Source organism: Plutella xylostella, chromosome 14 (assembly GCF_932276165.1).
Source record: "Plutella xylostella chromosome 14, ilPluXylo3.1, whole genome shotgun sequence".
Lineage (NCBI taxonomy): Eukaryota > Metazoa > Arthropoda > Insecta > Lepidoptera > Plutellidae > Plutella > Plutella xylostella.
In genome coordinates, this window is record NC_063994.1 from 756,469 (window position 1) to 771,054 (window position 14,586).

Below are 14,586 nucleotides of genomic sequence, written 5' to 3' on the forward strand. Positions count from 1 at the left end.
TCACTTGACGTTCCATTCTCCCTTTATTAATGTTTACGTTCCATTACGACTACTTTTTAAACATTATTTTTCTTAATTTTTCTCATTTCCCCCAGCTTCTAAAAATCTAGTAATTTATTTATTTGTGTACCTATACAGTGACTCTCCAAACATGGTACTTTCATTACGGAACCCGTCATTTTCATAGGGGTACCAAACGTCCTTAGAACTCTGCCATTGTCCTTTAAACTATAATTTATAGTTATAGCTTTATTAAGACTTGATCATTTATCTCTTTCGGGTGATAGAAGGATATTGTAAGGTAGTATAGAGACCTATTATTATAAAAGGACATGAAAATTTATAGCACACATCATGAAGCATCATATTTATTAAACAAATTGTGTATCATATGGACTAGTGGTTTGTTTAGTACATTCCCGACATCTTTAGCGAACTCGAAATCTAAATGGTTGAACTTTGGCCAGTTAGCGACTGGAGTGACTTCGTCCAGCATTCCTGTGGCATTTAATTCTTGGGCTAGACGTATAGATTCCTGAAAATAAAAATAAAATAACTAGAGGAGACCGGGGACAAAAGTAACAGCGGGTAGAAAGTAACAAAGACTCTGTGGACTTCTCCAATAGCCTTAACGTCCCAAGCGACCGCTGGTTGTCAGCATGCGATGCCCCCCGTGCTTGATATCATTTTCCACGCCCGTGCCGCGGTGCAAGGTTGTTTTAGTGAGCATTTCGTGATTTTACACACCATAAGTAAGTTTTTTGGTGTTTATTCATTAAGTGTTTACGTAGAATTATGATGCCAAGAACCATATGACTATTTTTTCATTGATTTACTATAAGATTGTCTGTAGCATGTTATAAATGGTTTTCAAATAACACGGGCTGTTTTAAGGTTATGTCGCCTGATATTTCAAAAATGGGGATGGGTACAAAAGTAACAGCTCGCGGCAGGACAAAAGTAACGTGTTACTCTCGTAAGTTTGCCATGTCACATTGTAAATTTTTATTTGTATCATAATATTGTATATTATGGCACAAATAAAACAACTTCTTATCAGTTAGTCAGTTTAAATGATGGATCTCATTTACAGTTTATATTAAGAAGTTTTTTTTAGTTTTGTCAATAAGTCATAAGATTTTTTTAGTTTTGATAGTTTTTTAAGAAGTTTTCTAAACTAAATAATTTGATTGTTTTTTCTGTTCTTTCTTTTGAATCGTATTTATAACATTGGGCAGAATTTATGGGTTGTTACTTTCGACCCATGCCTTGTTACTTTCGTCCTGACCATGGGGTCGAAAGTAACGATTTCCCTTTTTTTGAGGCTTCAAAAATGCTAAAATTCGAGATGCATTAAGTAAAGTAATAATGGAGATTTGTAGACTATAGACGAAAGTTTTATGTGACTATATTTATTTTATCGTAAATGTTATTAATAAGAGAAATCAGACAGAAAGTACAAACTGTTACTTTTGTCCCCGGTCTCCCCTACTTATATACGTAATTGAAATAAAACTAACAAAGTTTACCAAGTAAAATCCAACAAAGTATTTATGTAAAATGATTTAATGAATCACAACACACACACACACGCACTCACGCCTTGTACTAATGTACTCCCTTGCGGGGTAGGCAGAGGTGCATTGCTGCACCCACTTTTCGCCAGAGTGTTATGTTAGTCCCAATGTAATAGGGGGCGGGCCTATTGCCATTTTACGGGCACATCCAAGACCCGAGAACAAGTATCTGTGTTTAAACAAATATCTGCCCCAGCCGGGAATCGAACCCGGGACCATCGGCCCAGTAGTCAGGTCACTAACCACTACGCCATTCGGTCGTCGACGTTAATGAATCAATGCCGAAGAATGTAAGGATTACATACCGCTTTCGGAGTAAGACGATCATTATTTCCATAAATAATCACAACTGGAACTCTACATTTTTTTAAGTCATAGATTTTTCCAGGTATGTCTAACCCCCCATCAAGCGACGAAAATACACCTGAAAATATAGAAAGATTTAAATACATACCTACTCACAGACAGATGTATACCTACATTAATCTCAAGAATAGATATATTTTAATATAGGATATACCTAGTATGGTATAATTTTCTGATCAGTGATCACTGTTAAAATTCTACCTAGGTAAGTAAGTATAGAAAAAATATTCACCTGTTATTGCAAGTTTTCCGTAGTGCTCTAATTGTTTCCAAGAAGCTGGTTGAAATCTGGCCAAAATCTTAGGAGTCACGTCCTGAAATAAAATAAAAACAATATTATTGGTTATTTATCAACATTGTGGGTAGTTATAGTCAACTATTGTAATGCGAGTACACACAAAAATTTAAATATAAGTAAGTAGTTAAGTATTAAAAGTGTGGGCGTTCACGCACACACACATATGTAACTAATGATGTAACGTCAGTCGGTTGTAGAGACGCACTTAGCACTCACGTGCGCAAATAAATGTGATCAATAAATAAGAACACGCATTTCATTTCGGGTCACCACTCCTCCTTCTGGTAATTAGGGAATCAACCCTAAAGTGGTGACCCCGACGTGATCTAGCATTTAGTGAGTGCAGAACATTATTATTTTTTGGACTAATTGTGAGTGCAGCAAGATGTACCCGGCAGGCCACCCTACCGCCGCCGCCGGTGGAGTCGGCGGAAGCGACCCATCTAAAGTGAACATTCAAGTGCCTGTGCTGTCACCCCAGGAAGTACCTACCCCCGCGCGCAGTGAGGTGGAATCCATCTCGCTAGCCTCCAGGGTCAGCGTGTTCTGGCCTGATCAGCCACGGGTCTGGTTCGTCAGGACTGAGGCGATCCTAGGGCCACAGAAGTTGAGCGACGAGGCTCGCTTCGATCTAGTTGTGCAGAAGCTGGGCAAGGACGTCGTCAACCACGTCACCGACATCCTGATCAACCCGCCACCAACTAAGAAGTTCGACACCTTGAAGCAGCGTCTTCTTGCGATCTACGAGGAGTCGCACAATCGCCAGATCGAGAAGGTGATCAGCGAGTTCGAGCTGGGCGATCAGAAGCCGTCCCAGCTACTACGGCGCATGCGAGAAAAGGCGATGAACAAGTTCCCGGACGAAACCCTCAGCGTGATCTGGCAGAACCGTCTGCCCAAACAGGTGCGCGCAGTCCTCGCAGTTTCAGCGGTGACCGACCTCGAGGACCTGGCAGCCGTCGCTGATAAGGTGATGGAAGCTACAGGAAGCCAGCACGTATCGGTCGTGTCACAGCCGCAGCAACCCAGCACATCATTCGACGTCTCTCTCGTGATGGCCGAGATTGCGAAGATAAACGTGAAGCTGTCGGGTATGGAACGGTCACGCAGGAACGACAGACCTAGGAATCGCTCAAGGTACCGTAACACGTTCCGTAATACGTCCCGTAGCTCATCGCGTAATTCACCCCGCCGTCGACCCGACAACTGGCTCTGCTTCTACCATCATCGCTTCCGGGAGAACGCCCAAAAATGCTCGTCACCCTGCGCCTGGAAAAAACCGGAAAACTGAATGGCATACATGCGACGGTGGACGCATGTGCCATTCTTCCCTGCCACCGACTATGCATCTCTGATTGGAACTCCGGATATCGTTTTCTGGTAGATACAGGAGCTAATGTCTCCGTACTACCGGCAACACGGAAGCAACGTTTACACGTGAGTTCGGACTATAAACTGTTCGCAGCTAACGGTACCGAGATAAAGACCTACGGTACTAAGACATTAGAGTTAAATTTAAGATTACGTAGACCTTATAGATGGGAGTTTATTTTAGCAGATGTCAAACAACCGATATTGGGTGCTGATTTTTTAACCCACCACAAATTATTAGTTGATCTATCAGCTCGAAAACTTATAGACCAGATGACTGATTTAAATGTTGTAGCTTCAGTAGAGTCCATAAAACACCCATCAATAAAGTCTACGAATGATTGTCAACCTTATCAGAGTATACTAACTAAGTATCCGCATTTAACCAAACCTATGTCATTCCGGGAAACTCCCCCGCACAATGTTATGCATTATATAGAGACGACCGGACCTCCGGTTCACGCTAAAGCCCGCCCATTGCCACCCCATAGGTATACAAAAGTTAAAGAAGAATTCCGTTTAATGCAGGAGATAGGTATCTGTCGACCTTCGAAAAGTGCATGGTCTAGCCCGTTGCATATTGTTCCTAAGAAAAACGGCGACATTCGGCCGTGCGGAGACTATCGACAGTTGAATGCAAAGACGAAGCCCGACAGATATCCTATTCCACGATTACAAGATTTCACATTTAATTTATCTGGTAAAAAGTATTTCTCAAAATTAGATATCAATCGCTCATATCATTGCATACCTATGGCTCCGGAAGACATTGAAAAAACTGCTATTATAACACCTTTCGGGTTGTTCGAGTTTCCCAGGATGACATTTGGATTACGTAACGCAGCCCAAACTTTTCAGCGCTTTATGAATTTCGTACTAGACTGTTTAAACCAAGAGCCCCGTTGTCAAACCGGAAGCCACGCTAAACCTACTTCCGATTTTGTATTCTGTTATATCGATGACGTCATAATTGCATCGGACACCGAGTCGCAGCATAGGGATCATCTTGAGTTAGTTTTTGAAAGATTACAGGAATTCGGTCTTACTATTAATTTATCAAAATGTAGTTTTGGTCAAGAGAAATTAGAATATTTGGGTTACGAGGTCAGTACTGAAGGAATTAGACCACTAGCAGAAAAGGTGCAAGCAATCACAAATTTTCCGAAACCCCAAACAGTACAAGAACTAAGACGTTTTCTAGGTATGGTTAATTTTTATCGTAATCATTTACCTAACGCAGTTACGTACCTATCCGAGTTGAATAAATACCTAGGCTCGTCCAAGAAAAACGATAAGTCGCCGGTCGCATGGACGGAATGCGCTGAGGAGGCGTTCGAGCAATGTAAACTTGGCCTTCGACAGGCCGCTACATTGTCGCACCCAGACGCGCACGCGGAGCTCGCGATGATGACCGATGCCTCGAACACAAGCGCCGGAGCGGTTTTGCAACAGAAAATCAATAACGTATGGCAGCCTCTAGGATACTTCTCTAAAAAATTTACACAGGCCCAACAAAAGTACTCCACTTATGACCGCGAGTTACTAGCTGTTTATATGGCTATTAGGTATTTTAGGAAGTCATTTGAAGGTAAACAATTAGTAGTTTATACCGACCACAAACCGCTATGTTACGCGTTTACGAAACTAGCTAAAGACGAAAGCGAAACACCACGACGTGCTAGATACCTGTCCTTTATAAGCGAATTCACTACGGACATACGACACATAAGCGGAGCGAAAAGCAGTTTCGCTGATGGTTTATCGCGCATCGAGACCGTTCATAGCCCTTCAGTTTTAAATTACGAACTGTTGGCTGACGCACAAGTACAGGATGAATTTTTAACACGGTTATTAGCGAATAAAAATGCAGATAGTAAAATTAAATTAAAAAAGATTTATTTACCACATTGCAATACAGATATTTACTGCGAAATTTCTACGCCCTCAGCCAGACCATACTTACCGCAAAAGTTTAGACGCATTGTTTTCGATAGTTTACATAATTTAAGCCATCCTGGCATTAGAACCACCCGAAAAATTATTACTTCGAAATATTTTTGGGAAAGTATGAACCGAGATGTTAACGAATGGGCGAAAACATGTTTAGAATGTCAGCGAGCAAAGATAAACCGTCATACATCAGCACCTTTAGGTAGTTTTGAACCAGTTAAACGTTTCGAACACATACATGTAGACATAGTAGGACCACTACCTACATCCCCAGAGGAATATCGATACCTTGTCACGATTATTGATCGGACAAGTCGCTGGCCGGAAGCGATACCAGTTAAAGACATTTCGGCAGACACGGTAGCTAGGGTAGTCTACGATCAGTGGGTATGTCGGTACGGAGTGCCAATTTTCCTGACCTGCGATCAAGGCCGACAATTTGAATCTCATTTATTCAGAGAACTAATGAAACTATTAGGAATACAAAGGAACCACACTACCCCCTATCACCCTCAAAGCAACGGCGCAGTCGAACGTTGGCACCGCTCTTTAAAAGCGGCACTTTCGGCGCGTCTGATATCGACAAAAGGTTCATGGGTAGAGCAGCTCTCGACAGTTCTTTTAGGCCTTAGAGCAGCCGGTCGCAGTGACTGTAACATTAGCGCAGCAGAAATGACATTTGGCCAAAATTTAAGATTACCAGGAGATTTTTATGACCCCTCCCCACAGAATGTATCAAGCGATAATTACAGCTTAGTCGAAAAAATACGGAATAATATTAATCAGCTTAAACCCGTTACTACCTCACATAGTAGCTTAAAACCATTTTTCGTACACCCGGATTTACAAAATTGTGAGTTTGTATTTGTTAGGGACGATACCGTGCGTAAACCTTTGAAACCCCCATACGACGGCCCATACCGCGTCGTTAAAAAAGGGACAAAAGTTTTCGTTATTCAGTACCCAAATAGGCAAGCAGCAATATCTATAGACAGACTCAAACCCGCGTACATTTTATGCGAAGACAGTACTCAGAACCACGTCGATGTGACACCCGCTGACGCCGCTCGAGAGGCGCCAGTAGGTAGTCCACAACCGACGCTACGTTCTCACGATTCTACGAATGAACCGTCGTCGCTGACGTCGGCGTCGCCGCCGACTCGTGTGACACGAAGTGGTCGCGCTATCAAGCCACCAGTACGTTTTAGGTAGAATTTAAGATGTTAGTTTATTGCTTAATTTTAAGTTAGATATATTCGTAAACTAGATAAACCTCGGTAAATAGCATTATAGTTTGCGTAGGTAAGCAATACGTGTGTATGTTTATGTTAAGGCTAAGTAGGTTAGGTCACGTTAACATTAGCAATTATCGATCAATATTCAATCAGTATCTTGCAAACCATCTCAGTTGTTTAAAGTACAGACTTATATTTTTTAAAATCCTTAAACATGGGAAACTACCAAGACAAAGCTGAAGTAATTGTCGCTCAAGACCAATCGTCTGGCAAAGTTATAGAACAGTATAACTGGTTAAGTACGTGGCAGCTGGTTATTGCTGGTTTACTAGCATTAATTATATTATACTTCATTTATACCCGGACTTGCAAGAGCATTAAAAGTTGGTTGCGTTACCAAGTCACCGAATTGCCGTTGCACAGGGCACAGTTTCCGCAGCAGCAAGCCAAGCCCGCGACCCCTGCTGAGACGATGCCTTCTGCAACTCCATACATGTAAAAGTTAAGTTAATATTAGTTATGATGTAATTAGGTTAGGCGCGCGCATAGTTTTAAGTTAGTTTTAGTGAGCGTGGTCAGTGCTAAAGTGTCCTACATAAAGTGAAAGTGAAAAGTCAATTGGTGAATTCAGTGAACAAAACGTATAAGACCACCGTATTCCTTTGTTAAACTTAGGTAGATATAAACTTGCATACATTGTTGTTTCAATACTTCTAGCTAGAATATCAACTGATTAACATTCGCAGAATCATTTCATTAGCTTAGCTAAATGTAATAAGATATGGAACTTATTATTGTTTTTATTTTGTTAGAACAGCATGTGAACGTGATAAGACTTGTATGACCTACTGTTTTTGCTATACCTCTGTTGTGAATGTAACCTTGATTATGTTTGAATTAAATAACTACTTTGTGTTTTAAGTTATAGTTTTGTGTCCAAAATTTTTTTGAAAAAGGGGAATGTTGTGGGCGTTCACGCACACACACATATGTAACTAATGATGTAACGTCAGTCGGTTGTAGAGACGCACTTAGCACTCACGTGCGCAAATAAATGTGATCAATAAATAAGAACACGCATTTCATTTCGGGTCACCACTCCTCCTTCTGGTAATTAGGGAATCAACCCTAAAAAAGGAAAGTAAAAAATCCTAACTATCCTAACTAATATTATAAATGCGAAAGTAACTGTGTCTGTCTGTCTGTTACGCTTTCACGCCAAAACTACTGAACGGATTTGAATGAAATTTGGTATACATACGGTCTATACCCTGGGAAAGAACATAGGCTACTTTTTATCTCGGAATTCCCACGGGAAAACTTTTTAAGGCGAAGCGAAGCGCGCGGGAACAGCTAGTACAATATATTTGACAAACTAGGTACTTAATCCTAGGTAGTTCATAAGTAAAAAAATATATGTAGGATATTGATATTTTATAATTTATGTACTTAAATCACCTTATCAATTTGTTCCGGATCATCGCCTGCAAACAGCTGGGCTACTTTCATACACAGGTCGTCTTCGTCTCTTTTCACGGTGCAAATGGTGTTGATCAAGATATCTCGCATGTTCGAGGGAAGGTTCATATAATGAACACCTTGTGCTCTCATCAGATCCTTGAAAAAAATACAATTTAATAACTTAAAATTATTATACGTCGTTAAAAAAAATGTCGTTGACAAATACCTATAGTAGGAGTTTTCAAAGTTAGAAAAGTTAAGACAAACGTTAAGAAACAAAAGATAAGAGAGCTTCGCTTGCAGTAGGTACACTAGCGCGATTTGGACTAGTGAAGTAGAAGTAGGGAAAGGATTATGCGATAGTCAGATTAGTTGTCAGAGTGCCTTGGGTCTAGGATGTGTTGGATGCATTTGAGTAAGTTATACGTCACCACTCCAATGTAAATATATTGAACGTTTTGTAATATTGAAATTACCGGCATATTAATGGTCTTCAAAAGAAACGTAAACAAGTCTTTGGATGGCTCGATATAGATCCCTGGAGCCATGTTAATTGAAGCAACGATTTTATCATTGTATTCGGGTCTCATGTCTGTCATGGCGAAGAAACTGGAGGACCCCATAGAGTAGCCAATGTACATGACTTTCTGGAGTCCAGTCACGCTTAGAATTTTGTCTATTGTAGCTGGAAGGTCGTATTTTCCGTGCTCATGAAAACTGAAATGAAGGCAATTATGTATATGTAATAATTATAATTGTTAATTATTTTATTTTTAAACCTAGATTATTTAATAATTCTGAATGGAGTAAGTAGATATGTTTACCTAAAATCCCAGAACTGCGCATCAGATTTTGGCAGCGTTTTGTGTGAAGAGTACATAGTTCCCCGGAAGTTTGCAATCCAAACATCAAAGCCTGCATCAGCTAGAATGTAGCCTGCAAAGAAAATGAAATATGAGAAAATATTTTCTTTCTTTTATAGATACACCGAGCGTGATAATATAATGTAATTGGTGTTAGTTGCCCAGTAGTGGATGGTTTTAGATTGGGACTATTGCATTGTATCATAAATTAAACTACTTCATTAAATTATGGTAAACCTACCCAAACTCCTCTGAGGTCCCATAATAACAAAGTCCCCACTGCTGCCAAAAAGTCCGTGAGCAATCAGCACGGCTTTCTTCCCTTTCTTGCTGGTCCGTCGAGCTGACCGCCGGCCGGCCGGGATCCGGTGCATCTGCAGGATGTAGCCATCCTCCGTGTAGACTCGGTGCTTCTCCACCGGGTAACCCGCATCGGATATCAGCTGGGTCTGGAAACGGAAGTCAAGGGGAAAACTATAGCATGGCGTCACGAAGCTTACTACAGTAAGCATAAGGGTCTAGCTAGAGTAGTAAAACAGGGCTTCATAAAAATATATAAAATGGGAACACCCAAATATTCCGAAAAACTTTTTTCCGAATTTGATAACCCCGAATATGTAATTTACGAAATATTGCAATACCGATTTTTTTAAATACCGAATTATAATATTCACGAAAATTATAATTTCGAATGTTATAATCACGAATATTGTTATTACGATTGTTAAATATACGAATGTTAAAAAATACGATTACTTTAATGTACGAAAAATAAAATACCGATTTATTATAATCACGAAAAAGTCAAATCCCGATCGGAAATATGATAATTCGTGATTTTGACAAAAAACATAAACGTTTTTAAAACTTTAGAACCAAAACCAAAAGATAGGTGCGACGACGAGCAAAGCGAGGAGGAGCGTGTTAGGTGCACATAGATATCGAAAAACAAAGCGGAGCGCAGCGAAGCGGAGCGGAGCGTTTCAAATATAGAGCAAAACAATTGCTAGAATTTTTGTGGTGTTTAAACTTAAAAACCTTAGGACCTAAACCTAAAGATAGGTGCGACCACGAGCAAAGCGAGGAGGAGCGTGTTAGGTGCACATAGATATCGAAAAACAAAGCGGAGCGCAGCGAAGCGGAGCGGAGCGTTTCAAATATAGAGCAAAACAATTGCTAGGATTTTTGTGGTGTTTAAACTTAAAAACCTTAGGACCTAAACCTAAAGATAGGTGCGACGACGAGCAAAGCGAGGAGGAGCGTGTTAGGTGCACATAGATATCGAAAAACAAAGCGGAGCGCAGCGAAGCGGAGCGGAGCGTTTCACATAATATAGCTTAAAAATTATTGTTTTTATACGCATTATGCTGCATTATTCATAAAACCATTTCTTGTTAACTAAGAAACATTCGGGATTTTATATTTTCGGAATATTAAAACTTCGGGATTCGTAATTTTAACAATTCGATATAATAAAAAATCGTACTTTTGAAACATCGAAATAATAATATTCGGAAAATTGACCTTCGTCATTTTAATAAATGTGTTGTTTGAAATTTCGTTTATAAACTATTCGTGATTTTCGTTATTCGGAAACTTAAAATTCGGGATTGTGAATTATTCGGAACTATGAAATTCGAAATTTTAAAAATCGTTATTTTCATATTCGTAAAAAAGTAATTCGGAATAATGTAGTGTACCCATATAAAATATATAGGTAAGCAGATAAATTTCAATGTTTTTTGTGGAGCGGATTTTAAACCGGAAGTCACTGTAGTGGGAAATTCATATCTACTATTAGCGGTAAACGTTTTGGATATTAACTAGTTGATTCAAAGCCATTTTTAAATTACTTTAATATAAATAAAAATTACAACACATCCGACTATTAATTTTCAATATTTGGCTTTTTTGGTCATCAAATTTTTATTTAATTATTTTTTGATTGCATAAACTATTAGTCAAAGCATCTTTTTATGTTATTATTCGTCTCTTGACTAAATTCTACACTTGATTACGTCTTCGAGCTTAATCGATAAGGTCTTTAAACTCGTCATCACACTTCACTGGCTGCATTATTAAATATCAAACTTGTCTTGTCCAAACTATCGTAAAATTTAAACTAGATTTTCATTGATGACGTTAGTAATATTTAGTTAGTCATAAGTTATAAATATAATTTTCTCTTGTATGTCTTTCTACGATGTGTATAATTATATAAATTAGCTAGAGGCAGGTCATTGCGTGCTATACATGTATGACTAAGACCTAGGTATGTAACTACTGACTACTACATGGTACAATGGTACTACATAAACCGCATTTTTCTGACATTGTGGTCATATTTAAATAGTTAAAATGTCGTCTTGACATAAATTGAGATATAAAGACATATTTTTAACATTATCACTGGCTTCTTAATAGAACTAGGCTGCATTTAAAATATTAAAAGATTATCATTAGGTACCTATGCAGACTGTTTAGAATTTACAGCATATAAATGAAAAGAAAACAAGATAAAAAATTCAATTGAAAAAACTTCACAAATGTTTTATTTTAACAAATTGAAGTCAATGAACCTAACTGGAGCTCCAGTGAAGGTGAATGAATACCTACTTGAGGAAAGTGAAGGCCGGCAAATTTGACCTGATGATTTGGTTTCTTTATTATTAAATCTTGCAAACGCAATGTTTTCGTTTAAGGACTAAGAGTAAGTTTATAAATAGAAATTCAAATGAATGGAAAACTTTGTGCCATCAATTTTTGTTTTGTGTTTTTTTTTATTCAATATGTATGGTTTGAGTTTTTTTTAGATAGACACTAGTATTTAAGTAGGTACCCAATAAGTAAGTATGTATCCATAATTTTATACAATATGACCTTTTTTAACCACGGCAATGCCTGCCAAAAAAAAATATAAGGTAGGTAGTAGGTAAATAAATACCTACCTGGTAATAATATGCTCCCTGCATATGCCTTGTATCCTGCCTGCCTTGCTTTTAGATAAATATTCTTACTGTTTATTTTAAAATCCTTTCGTTTTGATACAGATAAGGCCTTCCGTCGTTTTTGAAGGTTTGTAGCAGAGTTGCAAGTTTCGATGCGGATAAAGGAAAGGGCTCAAAACCGCGCGAAGATTTTGACATTGACTTTTTAGAGGTTGCGCCTATAGATATTGTTGGAAGGTATTGGCATGATTACGGGCAAATAACTAGGTAGGTGTGTGAGACAGACATGTTATAGGAAACAATGTAGATCAGGGGTTACCATTAAATGATAATAATAAACAGGGCAGCCTTGGTGATTGTAAGGTAGTATGAATAAGAAATATTTTAATTAACTAGCAGCTGTATACTAACCTAGGCTATTCTGGAGTAATCCATAAAGAAACTGTTATTTATTTCCTATATTTGTTTTTTACTCGCGTATACTTTTTGTTTTAGGCATTATTTTAAAGGATTAGGTTACTCCTTAAATTAAATATTAACAGTAAGTAGTAGCTTAATCTTACCGCCGTAGCAAAAGCCCTTGAGTTCACGGCCTGAGCTTCAGTGAAATTCCATGTTTGAAAACTTATCACTAGAACTAAACATACACATTTCACTATTATCGTCATTATCCAGAATAATAATTAAAATATCACACTCAAAAAAAAGATATATTTTTTTTACTAATTATAAGTAGGTTCCATTGCTATCACGCGAAATGCTCTGATTGTAATACGTGCGGTTTCAATCCTGCGTCAGTTTTATTTCCGCAACTTTTATAAACTTGCCCTTTATAAGTACCTATACTGTACCTATCTACCTGGTGTGATGACGTAGGGACTTCTGCCTCCTTGTACGTATTATAGTACTACTAATGTCTTACATAATTTCATTGATGTAAAAGTAAATTTATGATGTTTTGTTTATATTAAGTATGGCGAACGAATTAAAAGTACTTACCAATCCATAAGTAGCTACGTACCTAGCTTGTTAGTAGGTAGTTCATAGTTTTTCCTGAAATATTTGATGTACTATCAAATTGAAACAGCCAAGCAACGAAATGTAGAAAACTAAGTAGCTGCTCCTCATACTACATCAGTTAATTATTTAAGTAGGTAATACGTAAATTGTGTCAATTTATAAAACCTCTAATTCAATATCACTCTGTAAAGTACGTATGTTTAAATATACCTATAATAATACACTCACGGGCAATGAAAAAGTTCCACTCACAAAATGCCGACACCAAACGACCCCAATTTTTTCAAACACTTCATTGAAAGTTTGAACAATACATTGTGGTTTTTAGTTAGTAAGTAAGTATGCTCTGTTAAATGTACTTCAATGTTACAAAAGTCGTCATTAAGCTAACCTTTTCCGTTTAGGAGTACCTACCTAATTTGGTATTTTTCTCAGTGGAACCTTTTCATTGCCTGTGAGTGTAATAATAAAGTTCGCACATCGGTACTTACCATTTTCACGTTTATAGTGCAAAATGAATTTGTCTAAATAGTACTTTCTAGCATTTTACAACCTTCACATAACACTGGTATGTACCTAAGTAGTAAAGTAACGTATGTGACGTGTCAAAGTTTACTTGAACTTGTTCAATACTAACTTTGAACCGGTTCGTTGCCCTTTATTTTCTAATCACGGAACAGTTACAAATTTAAAACATATAGGACGAATACAAAGGCGGGCTTATTGCCAAAAAGCAATTTCTTCCAGCCAACCTACGGCTGGGTGAAAGAGAAAGTACAAAATTAAATCTTTTAACTTAATTGAACTAATTAAATTTGAAGTAGGTACAATTACTTAACTAAAATAATAAAACCTAACTATTATTAATGCAAACAAGAAACAAAACTACAGTTATATTCATAAATAACATAATAAATTATAATACTTATATAAATAAAATTGCATACATATTTTATCTGCCAATCTAACGATTCAAAAAAGTGATTCTTTACATTTTTACTGAGGGTGACTGTCGCACGCTCTCTGGCAAGGAGTTCCATAGACACGCTGCCTTCATAGCTAATGAATCGCTATATGAGGCGGAATTATGAACACGAATACTCAACAATTTGTTTTCTACCGACCTCAATGCTCTACCCTGACAATGAGAACACAAAAATGAGTACTTGCACTTCAGGTATTGGGGAGATGAGGGGTTGTTTAAAACACTGTACAATATGTTGAGAATATGAGTATTCCGGCGAAGGCGAATTGGAAGCCACTGTAATTGAGCTCGATACTCAGAAATGTGATCATATTTGCGCAATCCGAAAATGAATCGGATGCACAAGTTTTGGAGACGTTCGAGTTTGTTGAGTAGCTCTTCAGTGAGGTCAAGATTACATCGGCGTAATCAAGAATAGGAAGCAGTAAGGACTGTGCCAACGTAACTTTAGTGTTCAGTGGTAGAAAGTAATGCAAGTGCTTAAGAGAATGCAACGACGCGAACATTTTCTT

The 14,586-nt window shown here is 38.1% G+C and overlaps 1 protein-coding gene across 1 annotated transcript; it reads right to left on the reverse strand.

Annotated features, from left to right (window-relative positions):
• Positions 1-352: 352 nt before the first annotated feature.
• Positions 353-12,959, reverse strand: LOC105392109 (lipase 1). The gene is made up of 8 exons (XM_038120205.2): positions 12,633-12,959; positions 9,363-9,570; positions 9,083-9,194; positions 8,735-8,975; positions 8,256-8,414; positions 2,176-2,257; positions 1,883-2,001; positions 353-535 (listed from the first exon to the last, which is right to left on the reverse strand). Exons 1-8 carry the CDS (start codon positions 12,735-12,737, stop codon positions 353-355), a joined length of 1,209 nt encoding a protein of 402 aa, XP_037976133.2. The 5' UTR covers positions 12,738-12,959.
• Between the last annotated feature and the right edge of the window lie 1,627 nt (positions 12,960-14,586).

Bases quoted from the DNA above. Each gene is read 5' to 3' on its own strand.
- LOC105392109 (XM_038120205.2), bottom strand. From the start codon at position 12,737: ATGACGATAATAGTGAAATGTGTATGTTTAGTTCTAGTGATAAGTTTT. The intron at 2,258-8,255 runs GTGATTTAAGTA...ATTTTATTTCAG, and splicing joins ATCCGGAACAAATTGATAAG to GACGTGACTCCTAAGATTTT. The intron at 2,002-2,175 runs GTGAATATTTTT...CTATATTTTCAG, and splicing joins CGGAAAACTTGCAATAACAG to GTGTATTTTCGTCGCTTGAT.